This window comes from Rhincodon typus, chromosome 17, assembly GCF_021869965.1.
Source record: "Rhincodon typus isolate 14 chromosome 17, sRhiTyp1.1, whole genome shotgun sequence".
Taxonomy (NCBI): domain Eukaryota; kingdom Metazoa; phylum Chordata; class Chondrichthyes; order Orectolobiformes; family Rhincodontidae; genus Rhincodon; species Rhincodon typus.
Window position 1 is genome coordinate 6,912,909 of NC_063348.1, and position 24,600 is coordinate 6,937,508.

The 24,600-nt window shown below is 42.0% G+C and overlaps 1 protein-coding gene across 1 annotated transcript in view; it reads right to left on the bottom strand.

Annotated features, from left to right (window-relative positions):
• Positions 1 to 23,471, bottom strand: part of pidd1 (p53-induced death domain protein 1) — a 63,334-nt gene extending 39,863 nt beyond the window's left edge. Inside the window, exons 1-9 of the mRNA XM_048607094.1 lie at positions 23,228 to 23,471; positions 21,199 to 21,612; positions 20,433 to 20,636; positions 16,894 to 16,948; positions 16,608 to 16,806; positions 14,625 to 14,735; positions 10,353 to 10,535; positions 10,072 to 10,219; positions 4,245 to 4,380 (exon numbers count right to left, since the gene is read on the bottom strand). Coding sequence (XP_048463051.1) covers positions 4,245 to 4,380; positions 10,072 to 10,219; positions 10,353 to 10,535; positions 14,625 to 14,735; positions 16,608 to 16,806; positions 16,894 to 16,948; positions 20,433 to 20,636; positions 21,199 to 21,612; positions 23,228 to 23,471 — 1,694 coding nt within the window. The remainder of the gene's footprint in view (positions 1 to 4,244; positions 4,381 to 10,071; positions 10,220 to 10,352; positions 10,536 to 14,624; positions 14,736 to 16,607; positions 16,807 to 16,893; positions 16,949 to 20,432; positions 20,637 to 21,198; positions 21,613 to 23,227) is intronic.
• Positions 23,472 to 24,600: the final 1,129 nt, after the last annotated feature.

The following is a 24,600-nucleotide window of genomic DNA, read 5'->3' on the forward strand; positions in this document are numbered from 1 at the left end:
AACATTGCATGTAAGGTGCTTTCGGACATCTACAGAAGTTCTTTTTTTCTATTTGATAAGAACATGCAGTAAAATGTGAGTATTGGATTGAACAACGGCACAAAGCAGGGAGTTCAGGAATGGACGAAGGGGAAATTTTGGATTAAACGGAGTTTGGTACAGAGTGATGATTATGAAAAATTGTGAAGTGACCAGGAAGAGACTTAGCACAATGATAAGGGAGTGAACGACAAGAGAAAGGTATAAGGTTTGGAGGTTAAGAGCAATATGGGTAGAGGTGCGTGGGAGTGGGTATTCTAAATCTTAACTAAATACTGGGTTGAATTTTCTGAGGTATGGAAATCTCACGCATATTGTCAAAATAGAGGGGCAAAAGGAGGGAGCTTCACATCTTTAAGATAAGGTTTCACTCAAGTCTCCCCAAGAAACGAGGAACTGCATTTCAATCTGATAGCTCTTTCATAGAGCCAAACAGTGGAGGAAAGGCAGACTATGTCCCCTTTCCACAGCATCAGATGCCATGTTCTAACACAGAAAGGTTCTGACAGCCACTTCGACCACTGCTGCTGTTGTTAAATAGTAAGTGCATAAGGTCAGTGTGATGTTGGGCTGCAGGGAGGATAGAGAGCTTGATGAATAGAAAGCAGCTGGGAGGTGGAGTTGCCATGAGAACCCATGGCGAAAGACAAAGGAGTACAGATCCAACGCATATCTGGCAGCCACTTAATGTTCTGTGTCTGGGTCTCCAAAAGTGGATGGCGCCCTTTTCATGGTGGCAGCCAAGTGTCACACGTTGGAGCCATCACTGTAGCGAGAATGTTGTAGGCTTCCTCGTCTTCCTTTCCAGCCTACACTGCCTGATGTTCCTATGCCTGTCTCTGTAGGTTGAGCCTGTCACTTGTAGCTGACAACAGGCGCACATCTTCTGCAGGAGGCTGAGTAGGTACCTCATCTCCAGCAGTCCTTGTACAGTGTCAGAGAGTTGGAGCATTTGATTCTGCCAGTGGCTGCAGAGCTGTGTCAATTATGTACTCACCAGACTGTGCACTCAAATCTAATCTAAATAGAGTAACCACGGAGGTGGAAATCTGAACTGGTGATGGGTGTGGACGAATGTCTTGCCTGTGCATGCTCCAAGGGGTCACGGGCTACCTCATCAGAGGGGAGAAGTGACCTCTTCCATGTGGAGGTTCCCCGAGTGCTGCTACTGCCTGCAATAATAGAGGGAACTATGTGGGGAAGGTAGCTAAAAGCTATTGCAGAACAAGAATAAGATAATACTAGAGGTAGTCGAGGATGAGCATAGCTCAAAAGAAGCACCAGAGGTGGTGAGGTGTCTTCAGTGAGTAAGCAAGAAGCACCAGAGGTGGTGAGGTGTCTTCAGTGAGTAAGCAAGAAGCACCAGTTATGTCTCATTGGAATGGAGTACTCAGAGATGCTGCTGTTGAGGAAGGCTTGGAGCAAGAAAATGTGAAAGCAATTAAATTCAGAAAAGTGCATACTCTAGTTTACAGCCTTGGTTCATCCAGAGATATGAAGCCAGTCCCTTTCAGTGATGCTTCACATGCCAATCTTCCAGATTGATATTCTTGTACAACAAGGTTTATCAAGTTCTTGGTGGGGAAGAATTATAAATGGCTTGGGAAGCCATGAAAATATAAAGTTCCTTAGCCTCCGAGACTTTGGTGGTATTAGAAGCTGTAGAAAGAGTATTTATCCAATATTCTAAAAGAAATCCTACACAAAAGGGCAATCTGAGAAATTTACCCATAAAATGCATTATGTAGATGTCCAATTTATTGGGAAGAATGCACATGCAGGAAAGGGTGTTGCTAAGAAAATACTGAAGATTGACTTTGTTAGCAAAAAGGAAATGTGAGAAACAAAAAAAGATTTCAAAAATAAAGCGGGTTGACACAAGTCACCAGTTGTCAGATTGTTTCACAAAAATAGAATTTGCCCCAAGAAAATGTTGGAGGTGCTCAGAGATGGACACCTTGCTGGATGAGGAATAATAAGAACATTTTTAAAAAATTACATTTTGTTTGATCACTTTGCGATTGAACACTTTTTGTTTCAAGAAAGAAGGTGGGGTGGGTGGATTCAAAAGCTTGATTACATGATGTGGAATATAATTATTCTTGAAAAATCTAAGATTGTACATTCCACCTCCTACACATTCTTGGGGGTTACATTTCTCTCCTCTGCAGGTGCCTCAAATGCCTCAGACTATACAAGTTTCTTTTGAAGTGTAGTCATTGCTGTTTTGTAGGCATTAAAAGACAAAGTTAACTTGAAAGAAAACATACAGCATTCACTATCCAGTAAAAAGCAGCTAAAAGCACAAATATCAAGCACATATTTTGCACTTCAGTCATCACATTTCCCTGGAAATAAGTCAAATGGTTTATTTTGCAGCCCCACCTATTGCTATGAATAGCATTTTTATTTGGAAATCTGGTCAACTGTAGTCAGGACAGTGGCTGTTTAAGCTATTTTACTACAGAACCAGCTACTTTGCTTTGTCATATCCAGAACTGCAATGAATTTTTATGTAGTTACTTAACTGCAATCATGGGCCATACAAATTGGTTCCCTTCCATAACAAAATAGCCTTTTATGTCCAATTTATATTCAGTCTGCATTCCTGGGCACCCACCCAAATTGACAATACATACAAAACGAAACAGATTTAGGCCCAAGGCCATTTACTTAATTGGCAAATGTTTCTAAAATTGCACTTTTCAAATGACTTTTGGAGCTGTAGTGCTATGACAGGGACTCCACTATCAAAACAGTTTCCATTACATTCCAGCAAATTCTTTAGGTTGATGTTTATATGATTAGTTTGCAGACTGACATCCTGGAAAATCTATCACCCTCCTTAAAAGTTTCTAAACCAATGATCGAGGATTCCACTTAAGAAATTTCAATTTGCCCAATGTAGAATACCCACTGTACCCAAATTAGACACCCAAGAATCAGCCACACTCAGAAAATATTTGCAAAGATAGCTCACAGCCAAATTGAAGCGCTTGCTCAGATATGTCTACAGTCTGCATTCTGCTCAACATACAAATATTATTCACCAGTGAATATCCCTCTATTTGTCTATTCATGCCTTGGGAACATTTTGCTTTAAACTGTCAGGAGTTAAGTAGCAAAGTGTGTCCAACTTCCAAAGACAGGTTTACCACTCCAAATCTCACAGTAAACTGGGTTAACTGTTTCTTTATCAACAGGATCCTGGAATGTTGCTGAGCTGCCTTACTCAATTACCCTCAAAAGGTTACAACACAGCGTCAATTCAGTTCCAATTACCCAGCATCAGCTTAAACCCAATATAAATCACATGACCTGTTTGCCACTCCTTTCCTCATGAGGAAAAGATAGACAGCCTAGGTTTATCTTCTCCGGAGTTTAGAAAGGTCAGAGGTGACAGAAATGAAACATAAAAGATCCTGAGGGGACTTGACCAAGCGGATACAGAAAATGTTTCCATATGTAGGGGAATCTAGAACTAGGGGTCATGGTTTATAAAATAGGGTTTTCCCATTTAAGGCAGATGATGAAACATTTTTCTCTCAGAATCAGAATCCCTATAGTGTGAAAACAGGCCATTCAGCCCATGGAGTCCATACCAACCCTTTGAAGAGCATCCCACCCAGACCCAGACCCATCCCTGTAACACTGCATGAACCATGGCTAATCCAGCTAACCTATACATCCCTGGACACTATGGGCAATATAGCATGGCCAATTCACCCACCCTGCATATCTGTGGATTGTGGGAGGAAACTGGTATACCTGGTGGAAACCCACGCAGCCACAGGGAGAATGTACAAAATTCCACACAGACAGTTGCCCGAGAGTGGAATCAAACCCAGGTCCCTGGTGCTGTGAGGCAGCAGTGCTAACCACTGAGCCACTATACCACTCTAAAGATAGAGTGTCTGTAGAATTCCCTCTTTTAAAAGGGAGCAGATGCAGAATCTATAGATGTTTTTAATGCGGAGGTAGGTTCTTGGTTAGCAAGGGGATGAAGGATTACTGGGGACATGCAGACGTGTAGAGTTGGGTTAAAATCAGATCAGCCCCGATCTCATCGAATGGCAGAGCAAGCTCAAAGGGTTGAGTGTCCTATTCTTGTTTCTTGTTTATACCCTTCATCACCTAGGATGACGGAACATTCCAAAAGTGCCAAGTTCAAAAACTTAGAAGGAAGGAACCATTACAAATCTTACCATGAGAAATGGTCCACTTCAAAAAGGGCATAACAGTGAGTGAATTCCAGCACCACCTGATTTGTAATGTCCTTCCATTTCTGGACATCTGGATCCCCATGAAGTAAGTGCAATTTGGAACGGTCCAAATTCAAACCTGGAACAAGAGTTCAACTTCTTTGTAAAAAAAAAAAGACTTTAAGCTTCTGTTAAAAATAGAAGTGCAAATTCCATTAAAACGGAAATAGTACATGGCTCAAAAGTGATTTTAATTTGGCTTGAGTATTAGAAAAGGCACAAATACACACGTACCGAATTCCAAAACACCAAAGCAAGGACAGTTTAGTGTCGATAATGTGCATTTCCATACAGGATCTGAACAGCCAGGGAAAGCTCTTAATTCACTCCTGTTTTTCCTTACTTTTAATTGGGGTGGAATTGATTGTTACATGGAAAAACTGATTTGGAAAAAATCAGTGTGGATTTTGTTTTAGACGGAAAAACAGTGTTTAACTAACTTGATGATGGGAAGGCTGTTGATGTGCTATACACAGATTTCCAAAAGGTTTTCAATACCTTGCAACACAACAGACTTCTGAAGAAAGTTTGAGGTCATGGTATAGAATGTACAGCAGCAAAGTGGATTCAAAATTGGCTGAGGGATAGAAAGTGGACAGTATTGATGTTTGGCTACTTTTTGTGCTGGAGGAAGGTTTCCACTGTAGTTCCCTGGGGGTTGGTATTGGGAGCGATGCTGTTCCTGTTATATATAAAAAAAAAAACTTAGAACTTGATGTGCAGGGGACAATTTCACAGTTTGCAAGCGACACAAAAAACTCAACTATAAAATGAGGGGGATAGTGTAGAACTTCATGCAGACATTAAAATGCTGCTTGAGTGTGTGTTTGGTGGCAGATCAAGTTCAACGTGGAGAAGCATGAGGGGATTCATTTTGGTATAAAGAGCAGGGAGAGGTAGTATTAAAGAAAAGGTACAATTCTAAAGGGTGTGCAGGAGCACAGAGAGCTGTATATATATATGTACATAAATCATTAAAGATGGCAGGAAAGGGAAACGGAAATGTTAACATTGCGTTATGGTACTCATGGCTTCATAAGTAGCGGCAGAGAATAAGAACAAGGAAATTATGATGAACTTATATAAGACACTGCTGGGATATTATTTATAGTTCTAGGCACAACACTGCAGGAAGGATGCAAATGTATCAAACAAACAGTGTAGAAGAGATTTACAAGAATGGGTCCAGGATGAAGCACTTCAGTTATGACTATGAATGAGAGAAGTTGGGACTGTTATTCTTGGATAGGAGAAGACCAAGATGAGATTTGATAGGAGTTGTCAAAACCATGAAGGGTCTGGGGACAGAAAGCATAGGGAGAAACTGTTTCCAATAATAAATGGATTGAGAATTAGACGGCACAATTTTCAAGTGTTTTACAAATTCCAGCTGAGGAAAAAAAAAAGAATACTTTTCCACATTAGGATCTGGAATCTGGCATCGCCTGGAAATGGGGTAGAGGCATGTTCAAGGTAGGGATTCAAGAGTCCATTGAATGATCATTTAAGCAGAAATAATAGAATCATAGATCATAGAATCCCAACAGTATGGGAACAGGCTACATGTCCCAACAAGTCCGCACCGACCCTCTGAACAGCACCCCACCCTATCCCTGTAACCCTAATCTACCTAGCCTGCAAATCCCCGACACTATGGACAATTTGGCGTGGCCAATCCACCTAGACTGCACATCTTTGGACTGTGGGAGGAAACCGGAGCACCCAGAGAACGCGCAAACTCCACACAGACAGTCACCAAGGGTGGAATCGAACCCGGGTCCCTGGCGCTTTGAGGCAGCAGTGCTAAAACACTGAGCCACCGTGCCACCCCAATATGTAGGGTTTTGGGAAAAGGCAGGAGATTGGCACAAAGTTGAAATGTTCAGAGTAAGTGCAGACACGATGGGCTGAATGGCCCCTTCCTCCACCATAACAATTCTGGAGAGCTCAACCAGCCAAAGTTCAGGATTTCTACCCAGCCCTTCCTGCACAACGTACATGGCTGTGGGAGATTAACTCATGCTTTGAAGGGAAAAAAGATTTAATTATTAAATACGAAAGCCAACAAATAAAATCAAGAAAAACATTTAGACACTTTTAGAGTTGTAAAATGTAAAAAGACATTTCAGGGGACCATTATCAAACAATGTCAGACCAAGCCAGATAAAAAGATAATTGAGCAGATAACTAAAAGCTTGGTCTGGAAAGCAGATTTTAAGGAACGTTTTAAGGAAGACGAAAGTGTACAGAGGCACAGGAATATATGTAGAAAATTCCAGAACACCACAATGTGAAATAATGTTTTATTTCCATTTTGAGCGTGCAGCAACTACAGTCAGCACCATTAGCACAGGTACAACAAGTTCGGATGCAGAGTAAAGTCTCCTATTCTCAAATAACCTGCTTTAAACAAAAGACTGATTGCATTGTGATTTTTTTCTCTTTAAATTTCTATCGTCTTTATGGCATCTCTACCAATTCATGTGTGGTTTTGTGCAGAAGGACTGTATCCAAACTCTTTTCATAATGAACATTACTCTTGCCAGAGAGAGGGCATCTTGTAAGGAAGAAGACAGTGTGTTGCATAAGGAAAGCCTAAGTATATGCAAAATTAACAAAGTTGTTTTGTTTGAGGATCCAAGTTTTTTTAGGAATCTATTTTAATAAATGTCATGCATAACTGTAAATCTTGTAGTGGTACGACTCAAATTCCATGGACTGTATGAAACCTCATGCATCCTAGGGGATACCAATCACAGAAAATCAAAATTTCATATAGTGTGGGATTCAGAAATACCAAACATCAAGAATCAAGCAAAATAAATTGTTGATTCTGAAGGAAGAGTTTAAACCTGTTTGCTTTAAAATTTAAACAAATCATGGCAGATTTTTTTAATGCATTAATTCCTGAGATGTGTCTACCTCAGTGAGCTGCAGTTAATTTGGTGTAGACCCACAATGCTGTTAGGGAGGGAATATATTTCCAAATCAAGATTATGAGTGGCTTGAGAAGGAACATGCAGGTGGTGTTCCTATGTATCTGCTGCCCTGGTCCTCCTAGATGGTAGTGGTCACAGGTTTCACAGGATTATAGAATCCTGACAGGGTGGAACCCTCCAAAGAGCATCCTGTCCAGACCCATTCCCCCACCCCAACGCCCACCCCCACATGGGTAGCCCACCTAGCCTGCACATCCCTGGACACTATGGGCAATTTAGCGTGGTCAATCCACCCTAACCTGCACATTTTTTGGACCAGTGTTTGTCCAAAGGGCCTTGGTGAACGTCTCCAGTGCATCTCATAGAGGTTACATTCTGCTGCTACTGAGTGTCAGCGGTGGAGGGAGTGGATGCTTGTGAATGTGGCGCCCAATCAAGCAGGCTGGTTCATCTTGGATTGCTTCAAGCTCAAGTGTTGTTGGAGCTGATTCGCCCAGGCACATGGAGAGTATTCAACAACACTGTTAACTATCAATCATCATTGACTGGCAACACTTCTACTAATCAGAATCTATCTTCCAACCAATTAGTGCTCTCCTCTCATACAGTTTCATGTTGGTCTTTCCCTTAAATTAGCATTCTCGCAAATTAATCTGGTGAGTGCAAGGAGAAAATATTTGACAAAATCTGTCATTTTTCAGGAATACTTAAGGAAGAGTTCATTCAAATACATTTGAGTAAAAGGACAAGTTAAAACATCTTTAAAATCATAATGTAGAAAATTCAACATATATAGCCAGCCTTACTCTGAAAGGCCAGATCCTAAACAAATTAACCAAAACAGTCACAAAAGCCTATTGAGCTAATGTTCAAGGAGCTTCCCGAGATGAATGAAGACATTCAGAAAACTTACAAGGATGTCAAAGCAAAGCAAGACATGGAAAAAAAGTACAGCTGTGACAGCAAAACATAACAGTAAGGAGGCAGTCAGGAGCTCATAAAAGATGCACATCGAACCAAAACAAGATGAACATATTCCAAACATTCACCATGGAAAATATGAGCAATGAGTCCTTCCCAATGTGATAAGATTCATGACATCAGTGAAATAGATTTTAAAAACCCCAGAGGCAGACTGGTTGGAGATTTTGCCAAGGGCGAAGTCATCAAGCTGGGCACAAACTATTTCATTTCTGTTGCCAAAAGTCAAAATTTGCCAGAAAACAGCACAGGCAAGTAGTGCTTAGAACATAACTGTCAATAAAACCTTCTGCTTTTGAAAAACGCCAGAACGTCGTTAAGAGTGGTAACTTGCTGCAGCTCGTATTAATAAAACAGTCAGCCGAGAGTGAGACTGGCAGGGTAGGAAAGGCTAGCTTTCATCATTTTCTGAACAAGGGTCCCAACCCAAAACATCAACTTTCCTGCTCCTCTGACGCTGCCTGGCCTGCTGTGCTTCTCCAGCTCCGCACTGTGTTATCTCTGACTCCAGCATCTGCAGTTCTTGCTATCTCTATAGCTTTTATCACGACTTTTTTTTTTAAAAAACAAAAAAAAGAGGTGGAAATTTGAATTGGTCCAGAAGCAACCACCTAAAGGTGCACTTCAGAAATTCACCAAGGCTCTTTGGACAACACCTTGACTGCTATTATCTAGAAGAACAAGGGCAACAGATACATGAGAACACAACCACATGCAAGTTCCCCTTCAAACCACTCACATTCTCCACCTCGAAATAAATCTTAGTTACTTCAGTGTTACTGGGTCATGGTGCTAGAACTTCCTCCCTAATGCTTTTGTGGGTAGACTGCCAAATGGATTGCTGCAGTTCCAGAAGACAATAAACCACCATCTTCTCAAGGGAAAATAGGGATGAGAACTAAATGTTGGACAACCGGCAATGCCCATGTCCTACGAGTGACTTTTAAAAAAAAAAAAGATTACCGTCATCAAATCCCCGACTATCCAGGGTCATCAATTTAAACTTAACTGAACAGCAACACAAGACTTATGCTGCAAGAACAGGTCAGAATTTGGGTATAATGTAGTGAGGGACTAGCCTCCTGCGCCTTCCAAAGTCTCAGCAGTACAATGCAACACTATCCACTTACCTGGAACTGCAACAGCACTCAAGAAGCTTGACACCATCCAGCTCAAAGCCAGCTGCTTAATTGTCACCACGTCTACAAGCTTCAACATTCACTCCCTCCACCATTGTGGCACAGTGTGCCAAAATGTACCAACTACATCATGCGCTGAAGCAATTGTCCAAGGCTCCCTCAACACTACCTTCCAAACCTGTGACTTCTGCCACCTAGAAGGACAAGGGTCAGCAGGAACACCAACACCTGCAAGTTCCCCTCCAATCCACATACTGTCAGAACTTGGAATTGCACTGACATTCCTTCGCTGTTGCCAGGTCAAAATTCTGGTACTCCCTTCCGAAGAGCACGACAGAGACAGCAGCATTTAAGGAAGATGGCTCAATATCACTTCAAGGGTGCAGTCACCTAATGAAGGAGCAGCACTCCAAAAGCTTGTGATTTCAAATAAACCTGTTGGAATATAACTTGGTGTTGTGTGACTTCTGACTTCAAGGGAATTAGGGAAGTGCATTCCCCACAACCTATATGGAAATCACCTTAACAACTCATCCACCACCTCTGAAAAGGTGTTGATACTCCTGGTCTTTGCAGCCTTTTAAATTGTTCCATTCAAAGTTAATTCTGGTCAGAGATGGAACAAGGCTGTTCTTCTCCATAACACCACCTAACCTCTGAAACACGCTGCTGCCTTAACATTCATTTCCACCGTGCTATTAAAACACTGACCTGTGACCCCACGTGGTAATGGAAGCTGAATCTTGACTGGTTTCAGGAAGTTGTCGGTTGTATTCTGTGACAAACAGAGCAAAGGGCTTGCTACTGAATCCTGATCCTGGAGAAGATCGCACAATTCCTCTGCAACAACTGGCAACACCTGTATTTACATTTTTAAAAGGCAATTGTGATAGAGTGTCTGGTTGAGCAAATTAAAAGCAGATATACAATCAAAAGCACGACAAAGCATTCTTCACTGGACGGAAATTTTAAATTTAATTTGATATACCAACCTGCATCTTCACCCTGCGAGACTCAGTCACCGCCCCAGCTGGAAAGGTCACCTTGATGTTAGGATCCACCGAGGAGAACAGTCTGGTTCCCTCATGGGGGACGGTACATTTATTCTCCTTCAGTCGAGAAATGACAAGGAACCAAGAGAAATGGAGTACGCTGCAGCAGGCCACATATTGCGACTATAAAAAGGAAAGAAAGTGACTGCACTGCATAACGACACAAGCCCCATATCAAAATAAATCCACCAACAATTTCTACATTAGGGACTGAATTTTACAGGGACACACTGGGCCGGAAATCCCACATCCCCATAAAACCAGGTGTTGTGAGGCACCCAATGCCATCAAATCCGTCAGCAATAAACAGGGAAAGGGAGCGGACGCCTACCTGCTTTTCAGAAAGTGACACAGTTAAGAGCTAATTAAAGCAATAAAACTGCCAATGCTCCAACATTCGGCATGGGTTGCGCGATTTTTTTGGGTAACAGGGGTTGGTGGGGGAAGATGTCAAAGCAGGCTTTCATGAACAGTAAGGAATTCGCTCCGAAAAGAATGCTGCTGCTCCAGGGGAGAGAGTTATTGATCTCAGGCTGACTTTCTAAGGTCATGCACAGCACCACTGCATCCAGAAGAGGGTCACAGTTTTGGTGGCTCGGAGGCACAGAGATTCCTGGGGCGGGGGGGGGGGGGGGGGGGGGGGGGGTGCGTGAAAACTCAAACAGATTGTGTGCCTCACTGTGCAGTCCAGTGGAGACACCTCCAAGGACGAGGACGAGGACAGCAGGAGGACGAGGAGGAGGGTAGCTGGGCACGGACAGCTGAACCTGGCTGAGCATCCTATTGAGGCACTCATGATGTGGAAGAGGCAGAAGACAGCAGGAGTCACCATCATCAAAGCCGTCTGCAAGGAAGAGCTTACCCTGCAGGCCAGACATGCAGGCTGCACCAAAACTAACCAGAGCTTTCACAGCATCCGGTGTTTTTGCTGGCTGTCTCCCTAGAGACAGAGAAATCCCCGTGCAAGATGCTGGCAGGGGAGATAATTTCCAACTGTGCTGGTGACCAGCTCTGTCACTCTTGGGGGGAGGTTTACGCCTCAGCATCATACTGTGCAGCACTGAGCCCATCGCTGCATCAAGGTAACCGCGGAGACACACTTTGCAGGAGATCAGGTGACTTCATTAACGAAGGAACCACAGCGTTTAGAGATGGAACATAATTCCCCAAAGAGCAGAGAGTCATCGTCTATGGCCATCAAGGTACGGGTAGGTCAGCCAGCGGTATTTACAAACTCTAAGAATTTTCACTCCCTGAATACAATTTGTACGTGACCACAGCCACAGGATCACACAGGTTTGTGCTCAGTACCCTGGGAGTAGCCATGATGTCTGTATCTTCCCAGCTAATCACCGCAGCAATGCCAATGGAAGGCTGGACACTTAGCAATGGAGCCTATCCACTAAAGGGATGGGTCTTGACACCAGTGAGGAATAGATGCCGATGTGTGGATTGAGCTAGTGATGCATGCAGTGCAGAATACACTGCCTCAGATCTCCCGGATTGTCCATCACAACTTTGTCCTGCACAATGGGGAGGACCTGGCAGAAGAAGACCTCGTTGTTCAACACACATTCCTTGATGAAGAATCAGAACAGGATCAGGGTGATCCACCCAACTCTCTATTTGACCAGAGGTGAAACAGGGATTGGGTGCCACGGAGACTTCAGAGTCTAATACCTAGGGATGACGACGTTGAGCCCTTTTGACACCAACAGGATTGCTCTGCAATTTCCTATTCTGCAAAACACCAAAATCAGCACTGCCTCCTGCCATTCACTCTCAACCTGCAGGAGGATAAGCAGCTTGTTATCATCATCATATGCCAGGAGCAGCGGAAGAGCAAGGTGGCCTCCCGGAATGAACTGGGACTGGCTCACCTAGAGCTGGGAGAGGATTGCCCATGGGAGGAGCAACTGTGATCGCCATCTTTGTGACCTAGATGGTGGCCATGTGGGCAGCCAACACAAGAGTTGGCAGACCCCAGCCAGTGGATTATAGGTTCCCCTTCCCTACACAGCACTGCCCTTCCCTTGAGCTACTGGACAGCTGAATGGTTGGTGCATCAACAGCATTGATGTTAACCCTTTAAAAAAAAACCGAGCAGAGGGAAATTCATCCGCGTCACGGTGTTATCCCACAACAGCAACATCTCCTCCCCCTATCCCCATCCAATACTAACACTTAAATCACACAAGAAACACAGGGCAAGCTGGGCATTGCCCTTTGCACTGCCATGATCCTGCTGCAATTCGTTAAAGTCAGCCCTCAAAATTCCAGCTGCTTCTTCAAGGTGCAAGCTAAAAAAAAACACATCCTCCCCTGAGCAGCACATGCTGTGTTACAGCCCTTATTTATGGAGCAACTTGTTTACGGAGAAATGGAATATATACGCAAGAAAAGATTGGAATTAAGAGAGAGAGTGTGGCTCCAAAGTTTCTTCCTTCTTTTAATATTGAATGTTTCTTTCTCCAGCCCCCAGTGAAACTATAACATTAATTAATCACTGGACATAGAGCAGTATGGAAGACAACACTATGCCTGTAAAGGAAAACAGAATTTCTTCTACATATAGAAAGCAAATGTCCATCATATTTTGGCTCTTGGCACCAGCAAACTCCTGTAACCATGGGAACTCCATCACCATGGCTACCTTTGAAGAAACATCAATGTAGTGCAAACAAAATAAAAAAAGACTCCCTGTAGCATCACATGACTGACTAATCAAGAGAAAAACATACAGCCCACATTGAACCAAAACCAGAAAAAAGCAATTGCAGCATAACTCCGCAACCAAATAAAAAGGAAGGATACAGACAGCCCTTTAATGTGTTGTTTAAATGTTGTGACTCAGAGTGTGACTCAGTTCCAGAAGCATTTGGGGGATGTTCCAGACGGCAGAGCATGAATATTGCCAATAGCATATTAACCCAAAGCTGCATTCACAATTGCAAACTTTCAATGGTTTATATACCACACAAAAGGTTTTTCACAAACTGCTGCTCAAGAAATTGATGATAATGTTTACTAATGAAGGGAACCTGTGCAACTCACTGATAACTTGCAGAATGATCCAATATATTCATGAAACTGACTCATATTTTTACAATATTAATTTCTCAGGTATGGTTCAGCAGGCCTGTTTTACAATATTTAGAAGGCTTGAATTCATTAGATATAGATCATTTCCGAATAAACCTGCAGTCATAGAATCACTTCAGAGCGGAGAGAGGCCATTCGGCCCATTGAGTCCACACCGATTCTCCGAAGAACATCCTACCCAGTCCCAGCCCCCACTCTATCCCCATAATCCACGGTTACTATGCTTGATCCACCTAACCTACACATCCCAAGACACTAAGATAATTTTGGCATAGCCAATCCTCCTAACCTGCGCATCTTTGAACTGTGGGAGGAAAGCAGGCACCTTCCATACAGACAGTCACCCAAGGCTGGAAATCAACCCCAGATCTCTGCCGCTGTGTGGCAGCACTGCTAACCACTCAGCCACCCAGTCACTACATTCCCTTTATAAAATGCATTCATACTGATGTGCAACTCTTGTTTAGAGCACGGGCTGGCACAAACAACTGACATTAACAGAACAGAGCCACCACATGATCCTGTCCCCTTTATGTTAACCCAGCCTTTGCTTGTCTTACTCATCCATGCACCCAATGGAGATGGAGAAAGTTAGCCAGTGCACAATTTGTACGGAGGCCTGCATCCACCCCACAATGAGGCAAGGTCGTTGTTGTCTCTCCCCAGTGAAATGTTTCGGGGGTTTGCTCAATTCAGGAAAAAGCAGGTTGACATTCACAGCAAGTTTGATCTTTATAAGGTGTATCTATCATTTCCTCACACAGTTTCAAGATTAAACAGTTTCCTTGGGGAGGGTGTTCTGCAGATTAGCCATTCTTTCAGTACATTTGTGTTGAACGAATGTAACTTAGAGCACAGGCCATATCCTCCACAACTACTATTCTGGGCAAGAAGAAGTGGCTTGATATGGTCAATATTAAGGATGTGATCTCTAATTATTGTTGTGATAGCATAAATGGTGGTAACCAAGGGCAATGAAAGACATCAATAAGCAAACGGATGTCACCTTTGTAACATTTAAAGGGAAACTCATGAAAACAAGCTTCCCACTTTAAAGACAACTTTAAAATTATGAACACAACTGGATTGCTCACTGCACGGCCAACACACCTCAAACACCTTAGTATCCAGGTCACTCCAGCTGTCACTGAATGTTCGGATCACAACTTCCCTTCGATGGTCAGAATGAGGAGGAATGTACGGCATCCTGATGAGTACTTCCTGACAATGCACAAGGGGAAAATGACATTTAATCAGGTAGTAGATTTGATCAATAACTTGCTTTTCAAAATGATGAGTTTTTTTGAAAACAATGTGCATACACTTGGATCAGCCATTCACCACTACATTCAATATTTGCACAATGCAGACCCTTAATCGCTCAGGCACCTTCTTCATGCTAACCATCATCTGATCTAAAAAGGCCGAGTGTAATCACAACTTGTAAACAATTCAACGGCAAATTCCAAATCAGAATTTTAGGCACAGAGTTCCCAATTCTTTGGAATTGTGATTTCGTCGTTATTGTTTTACTTCTTGCAAATTGTTTCTTTTCATTCGTTTGTGTGGGTGTCGCCAGCCAGGCCAGCATTCATTGCCAATTCCTAATTGACCTGGAGAAGGTGGTGAGCTGCCTTCTTGAACCACTGTAGTCCATAGGGTCCAGGGACTTCTGAAACTAACAGTACTACAGTTACATTTCTGAAGAAGGGTCTAGGCCCGAAACGTCAGCCTTCCTGCTCCTCTGATGCTGCTTGGCCTGCTGTGTTCATCCAGCTCTACACCTTGTTATCTCAGTACTACAGTAAAACCAGCATTGCTGACTAAAATAAATCTCAAAACATTTTGAAAAAAAAAAAGAAAAAACAGTAGGCACTGCCCAGAAAGTTAGAGTTAGGAAATTGAAGGCACAGCGCAGGATTTATGGGGTTCAAATAAGCCTTGCAATGCTGACTGAGCAAGGCTAAGTGGTCTTCAGAGACAATTCCAGAGATCAGAGGAGCCGGTTGAAGAACAGCATTGTGGAAGCTAACATGGAAAACAAAGCAGTTAAACAGAGTAAGAAAAGCAGAGTATATAGATTGTTGCAAAGTCTAGAGAACACTATATATACAGTGAGAACACAAAAGGGAGTAGAGGTTTGAATAAGGACTTGTTAGCCCAGAAAGATTAATGTAAAAATCCTAAATTATATGAGAAGAATGGAGATTTTTGCACTTTTTAAATTCTCAAAGACAGGCAATCAAAAGCAACCTCACATGTATATACAAGATAGATGGTTTTATGGAAAAGATAAATGTGGAAAGACACCCAAACTTCAAACTCGCTAAAATAGCAAAGTTAGGACAGTCAGGAATTTGTTCTTTACACAGATCGATGTGTGGGCAGGTCTTCTAGATAGAAATGAAAATTCTAGAATCAGGAAATTCTGGTATTTAGAATCGGTCAGGAAGGATAAGCCTGCCCTGGAGTTGGGCAGGTCAGTTTTCCTCATCCTTAGACACACACTGTGTGGATAGTTTGAAATTGCTTCAATGGTCTCCACAATTATGTCACCATTTTTGTCTCAAAATTTAGCAGCAGCTAAATGAAACTGCTAAATAATACTTATACCCCAATTAAGGATACACAGCAATACTGTAGGAAGGAGCTTTGTAAGGAGAACTATCTAGCGAAAAATCAAGGAGAAAAGCACAGTAGTCAAGGACAGAGAGATGGAGCTTGGAAAGAAGTGGAGAGTTAGTTATTTTAAAAAAAGCATATCTTTACAATGAGCAATGCCTCAGGAGATATGTTGGTATACTCTTCCAATAACATTTTTCCATCACATTTCTCGGATATAGAAAATTCTGAAGAGAAAACAAGGTTTCCAACCATCGAACCTGAATTAGCAAATATTCCTGGCGATAGTTAAACTCAAAATCATGTGCGTTTTCGTTTAGCATGAATTGCAGCCTTAAGTGGAAAACTCAAACTTTGCATCGGAATAATGTGAAATCCTAGGGTTTGATGCTCCTTGGCTTTGTAAAAGTTCATCAGTCAACGTACCATGAGAAATGGCAAAGTATGGAAATTTCAGGCAAACGCTGGTACCTTTTCAAACTGTACCCCATGTGGTAAAAGTTCCAGGACCTGGCTCAGTAAGAAGTCATGATGCCTTAGTTTCACCTGCTGTGGGTCAGGGGAAGTCACTCTGCACGTGATCACTGCCAGAGAAAGTGAATCAGGTGGGAAGTGGATTTCAATCCCGCAGGGTAACACAACCTTGCAGCCTTCCGTGGTCACAATGAAGCTGGAAGAATTCAATAACGCACAGATTTAATTCCGTTACCTCAGGCAACCAAACTATCCGATTTGATCAAACAACAACTGTGGGTACCTGTCTGCATTGGAGGAGAGGTATCGGACTGGGATATCTTTGGGTTTGGCACAGCCTGTATAGAATGAGAAAAGAAATCCAATAAATCATCTCTGTACAAGTTTTGTCAAGTGATTTTAAGCATCTGCCACCACATATGGTATATCACATGAGAAATTATATTCCCAATGTCATTGGATTGAATGGCCTTATAATGCCAGGAGCAAAAAAATGTGAGTAATACAGGCAAGTCAATTGCATCAGTGGAAACACATTGAGAATATTGCACTTCTCTTCACTTAACAGGGTCCCTTTGTATCCTAGACTTTCACTCTGCCTTGTATGCAGAAACACTGGATGGAAGCAATCCATTAAAGGATTCAGGTGACGTTGTAAAGCACACGTTTAATCTGATCAGTCTTGATAATCAGATCTGGGGGCATGGTGGCTCAGTGGTTAACGCTGCTGCCTCACAGCACCAAGAGCCTGGGTTCAATTCCACTCTCAGGCAACTGTGTGGAGTTTCCACGTTCTCCCCGCGTCTGCGTGGGTTTCCTCTCACAGTCCAAAGATGTGCAGGCTAGGCGGATTGGCCATGCTAAATTGCCTGTAGTGTTCAGGGATGTGTAGATTAGGTGGACTATAGGGGGATAGGTTTGGGTGGGATGTCTGAGGGTCGGTGTGGACTTGTTGGGCCGAAGGGCCTGTTCCCACACTGTAAGGGAGTCTAAGTGTATCACATAAACCTTAGAAGTAGGCATCTACTTGCGATCTTGGCATTCAAAGTATTTTGCATGAATATTTTTAGAATAAAAATTAAAATGCTCTATCATTTCCATTACGCAAACAATGATAGCACAAAATACAGTATTCTTCCAGCGGTAAACTGCACCTGAAATCTTACGGGTTTTTCCCACTTTTCACCCCACTTTTTGCTTATTTCATCTGATCTGCCAATATTGAAGCAATACAAAAAATGTTTCAATAAAGGGGTTTGGACTGTGAATATTGCAAGGTATTCGTGTTTTTTTCCCTTCACTGAGCAAGACTCACTCTCTGGCACACAATGTTACAGCCTCCTACTAACTACTGAAATGGTAGCTGTTGCCCTCTGGTGGCATCTTCAATCCAGTACATGAACACCAACAATGGAAAAAAAACGCAGGGCTGGACATAACAGCAACACTTATTCCCAACCTGGGAAATTTAATGTTACTTTTTAATAATTGCAACTTATGATACTGACAATCATTGTACAGAACGAGTTTCCATTGGAAGTGGTGAATGCAGGTATGGTTACAATGTTTAAAAGATATTTGCATAATTACATGAATAAGAAATTTTTGGAGGAATATGGGCCAAGCACAGGCCGATGGAATTAGTTTAGTTTGGGATTATGTTTAGCACGGACTGATTGGACTGTGCTGTTTGAATCTATTAAAAGAAGGAAGACTTCAATCGTTGATTGAACTCTGAAGCAATCATGCAAAGATTCTGTCTCAGTTGCCACGTCAAACTCCCTCATTTCAATTTATTTTTGTACAGCACCATGAAAACCACTATAAACAGCAGGTCATCTCCACACAAATTAAAATGCAATGCTCCTTCAAGACTGATGTCTCTCAGCACAAACATCAGTGTTCTGTGCGAGGTGAGATTAATCAGCAACATTTGCCCAGTGTAACTGTAAAATAGACAATTATACTGGAGCAACACAGTGTGGAGCTGGAGGAACACAGCAGGTCAGGCAGCATCAGAGAAGCAGGAGAGTTGATGTTTCCGGCCTGGACCCTTCATGAGGGCTCTGGGGGAGGTGATCTGAATAAAGATATACAGCAGCAGAGCTGCAAGGGCCATTCTGCAAACTTAGTTGGTAAAATGATTGCTTGCTGTGGAATTGAGCCATACTGACCACACTGTCCCAGGATCAGGCTCTTCACCTGTGCTCAGTAAACCAATATTTGTCAGTATCGCAGTAAGGTTTCAGAGAGTGTAGGTATATCTGTCAGGCAAGGGCAGGCTCTGGTCTCACCATAGTCCTTTATATAGTCAGTTGAGAGTCACCAACTCATCTTACTACTTGGGTAAAACACTTGTGGCTGTACCTCAATGTGAGTTTGTGGCTACAAGAATATAAGAGATAGAGAATAAAAAGATGTTAAGAATGAATCATAATTCTAAAGAAGGCTATACACAGGAAGGCTCAATCTACTGCTCTTTGCCTAGTTTCAATCCCAGGCAACATACAGGAGGTGTGGGTCAAGCAAAACCAGGAACTTCACTTGAGAGTGTGAAGCCGTGGCGTGTGTGCGGGGGGAGTGGTGGGAAGAGTAGGAGAGGGAGACAGAATGTGAATTGGTTAAGTTCCACTAGATTATACTAATTCATAACTACAAGATCATAAGAAATAGAAACAGGAGTAGCTGTTCGGCCCCTTGAGCCTGATCCGCCATTCAAGGGGAGCATGGCTGATCCAAGTAAGTTTCCCTCCCCACCGAGGGATTGAACCCTGGTCTCCCATGTGACAGGCAGGGGTACTAACCGCTATTCTAAGGGGTGTGTAGAAGTGTAATTGACTTGAGTTCAGATACAGTCGGCTCCAGTTATGATTGCAAGTGTAAAAAATGAAGCACAGCTCAGTAGAAGGGAAAGTCAGGGGAAAAGATGGAGCCATTCCCCCCGAACCAAACAGGGAACATTTTTTGCAATTATTTTTGATCTTTAAAGCTAAGTATTAAATGACTTGACGGTTCAGGAAACATTTAGCAGGATGGCTATAGGGATGAAGGATTTCAGTCACAAAGATGGATTACAGAAGTTCTACTTAGAGAAGGGGAAGGTTGAGTGGAGATTTGCTTAATTCAAAAACAGGAGGGAGAAACTGAAAACCGGGGGACACCAATTTAAGGTCATTGGCAAAAAGAACCAACAAGAGGAAAAACTTCTTTAAGCAGCAAGCAGTGAATTTCTGGAATGTACTAAGACTGTGTGAAGGCATATTCAATTGTGGATTTAAGAAAAGAGAAGAGAATTGAACAATTATCTGAAGAGAAATTTTTTGCAGGGCTATGGAGAAGGGGAAGGGAAATGGGATTAACAGACGAGCTCTTACACAGACAAGTCTGGCTGAATTGCCTTGTTGGGTCTATAAACCATTTATCTCCGGCTTGGAAGAAAGGGGCAAATCAAAGGAATAATACAAAGGTTTTATTCCTGATCAGCGCCCAATGACTTCACTGCTGGAAGTTTCAGCGTAGTACCTTTCTCCTCCCATGATTAAACTGATAATAGTTTCAGCTCAAAGCATGATGGGCTACTGGGTTGACTAACCAGATGACCAATTAACCACTACACAGATCATTTCTTATGCAATTTCCCATCCACAGCAACTCACAAGTAGAACTGGAAAACTATGGAACCCCTTTCATAACTCTTGGCATTCAGCGAATCAAAAAAAAAAACAAAAGCCTTGTTTAAAAAGTACATAAAAACACACAAACTTTTGCAAAGATACAAAAATCGAAACTGGTGAAATAAAACACAAACTTTGGATTCATTACCTTTTTCTTCTGGGGACTCTGCCTCCCCTATTGGATTGCCTTTTAAATTCACATAGGGCAAATTCTGGATCTCCGCAGGGACAGAGCGCAAGCTGTTGTTTTGGAGGTCAAGTCTGGACAATTTGGGAAGATGAGCGAGGGAGGTTGAGACGGTTACAAGTTGGTTGCTGTGTAGGTACAATTCCCCAAGAGATTTCAGGTTTGCTGTGTGCAGAGTATAAAAGCTTTGCGTCATTTACAACTGCTGTTTAAAAGGCACTGTTATTACATCTCTTATAACACCAGCACCTAAAATGATATCGTATTACAACACCAACATGCTGAAAGTTAAAACATATATACAAAATTTTGGAACAATGGAAGACTCGAGAAGGTTTACCAACAGATATTGTATGAGATTGTAGTGAGTTTATTGTGGACTAATAAACATTAATAGAGCTTCAAAGTAATGATTTATTCGTCGTTGCTCGATTGTCATTTTATAGGTAAACTCTCTGATCAGAATGCTAATTTTCCATTGCATTCTCTTGAAACATATGGTGGGTACCAAAAGTGCTGTAGTATAGACACAGCTGAACAGACAAAATACGCTGGGATATTAATCTTGTCACATGAAATTAAATTTAAGTATTTTGCACATTATCTTTTCAGATGTTCACAAATCTGAACAAAATAACCTTCTGTACATCTCCTATTAATGAACAATTTCTAAACTCAAATCATGTTGCTATTCCAGTGATTACAATTGTTTCGCAAATAAACTCACCGAGTGAAGACGGTATGGTTGTTAATCTATTGCCTGAAAGGTCTAACTGTGCACAGTTGAGGAGGTTTCCAATCTCATCAGGAAGCTGTTCCAGTTCATTTTCAGATATATTTGCTTTCTGCAATGCCACAAGTTCGCCAATATTTCCAGGCAACTCTCTCAGCTTGTTTTTCATCAGTGAAAGAAAGGTCAGTTTTGCCAGCTTGCCAATGCTCTCGGGCAGTGCGGCCAGCTGGTTATGGGACAGCAGAAGCACAGTTAGTTCCTTTAACTCGGTCACGCATTCAGGAACAGAAGTAAAGCTGTTGAAGCTCAAATCCAAATGGGTCAAGTGCTGGAGATGTCTGAACTCGACAGGCAAAGTGGCCACCAGACCTCGCTGACATGCTCCATATTCATCTTTGTTATGGCCACCTAGTGAATGCCAAGCATAACGCAATATGTCAGATCACCAAGAGGCTCAAGAATTTTCAGATAAGACCATAAAGCTAGGAGAAGCAGACCATTCAGTCTATTGCTATTCAATGAGATTCATGGCTGATCAGATAATCCCCAACTCCACTTTCCTGCTTTTTTCTCCACAATGGCCTTCGATTCCCTTACTGATTATAACAAAAATCTATCTCAGCCTTGAATACGTTTGAGGGCCCAGCCTCAACAGCCCTTTATGGTTAAAAACAAAAAATCTACAAGTTCACTATTCTGAGAGGAGAGGATATTCCTCATTTGTCTTAAATGTACAACCCCTTATTCTGCAATTATGCCCTCTGGTCTAAGACCAAACGGACCAAACTTTCTGTGTCTACCCGGTCAAGGGCCTGGACAATCTTTTATACTAAAAATAAAGTTGCCTTATTCCTCCTTATTCCAACAGATACAGGCTTAATCTACTCAACCTCCCCACATAAGACTGCTTCCCACACCTAGGTATCAGCCTAGTCAACCTTCTCTGCATTACCTCCATTACCACTAACACCTTTCCTTCGATAAGGGACCCAAAATTGTTGACAGTATTCTAGTTGTTATCTGACTAGTGTCTTATCTAGGTTGAACAAAAAACTTCCATACTTTTATACTGCATTCTCTTTGAAATAAAAGGCCAACTTTCTATTTGCATACAAAACCGAAAGAACTGCGGATGCTGGAAATCAAAAACAGAAACAAAAACACAAACCCTACTCGAAATGTTACGTCTGATTTCTCTCCACAGATGCTGCCGGACTTGCTGAGCTTTTCCAGCCATTTCGGTTTTTGATTCCATTCGCATTCCCTATTATCCACTGAACTCGGTTACTAGCTTTTTGTAAGTTCTGGATGAAAACTCCCAAATCCTTCAGTTCCATAGATTTCTGCAGTCTTCCTTCATTTAAATAATATTCAGCTCCTCTATTCTTCCTGCCAAAGTGCTTAACCTCACATTATGTTCCATCTTCCATGGATCAGCATGGTCAGATTTAGAACAATGATAGCCATCCAGATGACTGTAACTGTAAAGCTAATAGGTTAGTAAGTGTTTTCCAAGATGCTTGCCTCCACAATGCTTCATAAAGCTCCCTCCCATTCTTTAAAACTGCAAGATACCAATCAAATTCTATCATAGGTGATAGGAAACCAAAGGGCCAATATCATCATACACAAACAGGTCAACAGCTCTAAACAATCAAGAATATTTCACAATTCAATTATTCTAATTAATTCTGAAATATTCATCTCTCTTCAAAATACAAGCTCAACCAGAGCAATGATACTTTGCAGACTGAAAGAAAAGCAATTTAAACTTAGGAAAGGCTTGGTGCAATCCAGGTCACAGATTTCTACATTTCACAGGATACTTAGCTGTGAAAAAGATCTTATGTACAGGAAATAAGAGTATTACTTCAACAAAAACACAATTACCGAAGAAAATCATACCAGATATCACTTCAAATATTAAAAGATAATTACTTATATATACACAACTAATCAAAAGGGAGGTATGAGTGATGGTAATGTATTTGTACAACTACATAACTAAATCTACTTGTATTACCTTTCAGTACAAGTGATTTCAGCCTCCTTAGTTCAGGAATGATAGCAAGCGATGAACCAATTTGCTCGTCATTGCAGTTTAGTCGCAGAAACTCAACCTGTTGCACCTCTGCTTTGCGTGTTTCGTGAAGTACAGAAAATCGGCTGCTGCTGTTTGGAAATACATCTAAATTCAATCGGTTATCCGCCAAGCACACATCCGCATTGCAGAGGCTGCCTGCTTCCCCACGCAGTGATTCAGCCATCTTTTACCATCGCTCAGCATTGTGAGATGCATGTTCTAACATGTTGGTCAGATGGCAGGTGTTTTTCACAAGATTTCTCCCTCGAGAATAGGCTGCAGCCTGAATAATTGGCAAAACAAGACAACCGAAAATTAATTTGTTTGTGGTACTTCCACATTAGGGCAAAATAAATTATATTGTGCATGTTGTCTAGTTTGTTCTCCTAATTGAAAGAGCTGACCCACTCTATGGCACAGTCCATAGCTTTCCAGTAACTTGTTCATGGGGAGATAGGGACATGTTATTCAGTGAGGAAAGTAGTAAAGTATACTGCACCTGGTGGGTGCAATTACAATATATAAAAGACATTTGGACAGGTATATGGATAGGAAAGGTTTAAGAGGGATATGGGCCAAAAGGAACTAGTTTAGTTTAGGAAACCTAGTTGGCACGGATAAGTTGGGTTGAAGGGCCTGTTTCTGTGCTGTATGACTCACCTGATAGTCCCTTTTCATATATATATACACATCTATGTATGCTGATGAAGAGAAGTTTCCTTTTGTATTGGACTTTCATATCCTTAGGATAACCCAAAGCACTTTAAAGTCAATGACGGACATTTGAAATGTAGCCATTGTAGCAATTTGGGCAGTACAGCACCCACATTGCATACAGCAAGATCCCAAGCTGCAATGGATAGATCATCTGTTATAGTGGTTATCTAAGGGATATGTATTGGACAGGCCTCCCAGGAGACTTTTTCATGCTTTCATGGTAGGTGGGCACTACTTGCTAGGTCAGTATTTAGTGCACACTCCTAAATGTCTTTGAAAAGCTGGTGAACTGCATTTGTGAACAGTTGCAGTTCATGTGATGCTGGTACACATTGCCAAGGAGGCAGTTCCAGAGTTGTGACAATGACAGTGAAGGGACAACTATATAGTTCAATTTCAGCGTGGACTGTGGCTTGGAAGGGTACTTACAGATAGCATGTATTACCATTCTTGGTAACTACTGCCCTTGTCGTTCTAGGTGGTAGGAGTTTAGAGTTTGGAAGGAGCTATCATAGATCCTGACTTGTGCCAGGCGTTAGGAGCAAACAACACAGGAACATTAGGCCATTCAGTCCATTGAGCCTGCTCCACCATGC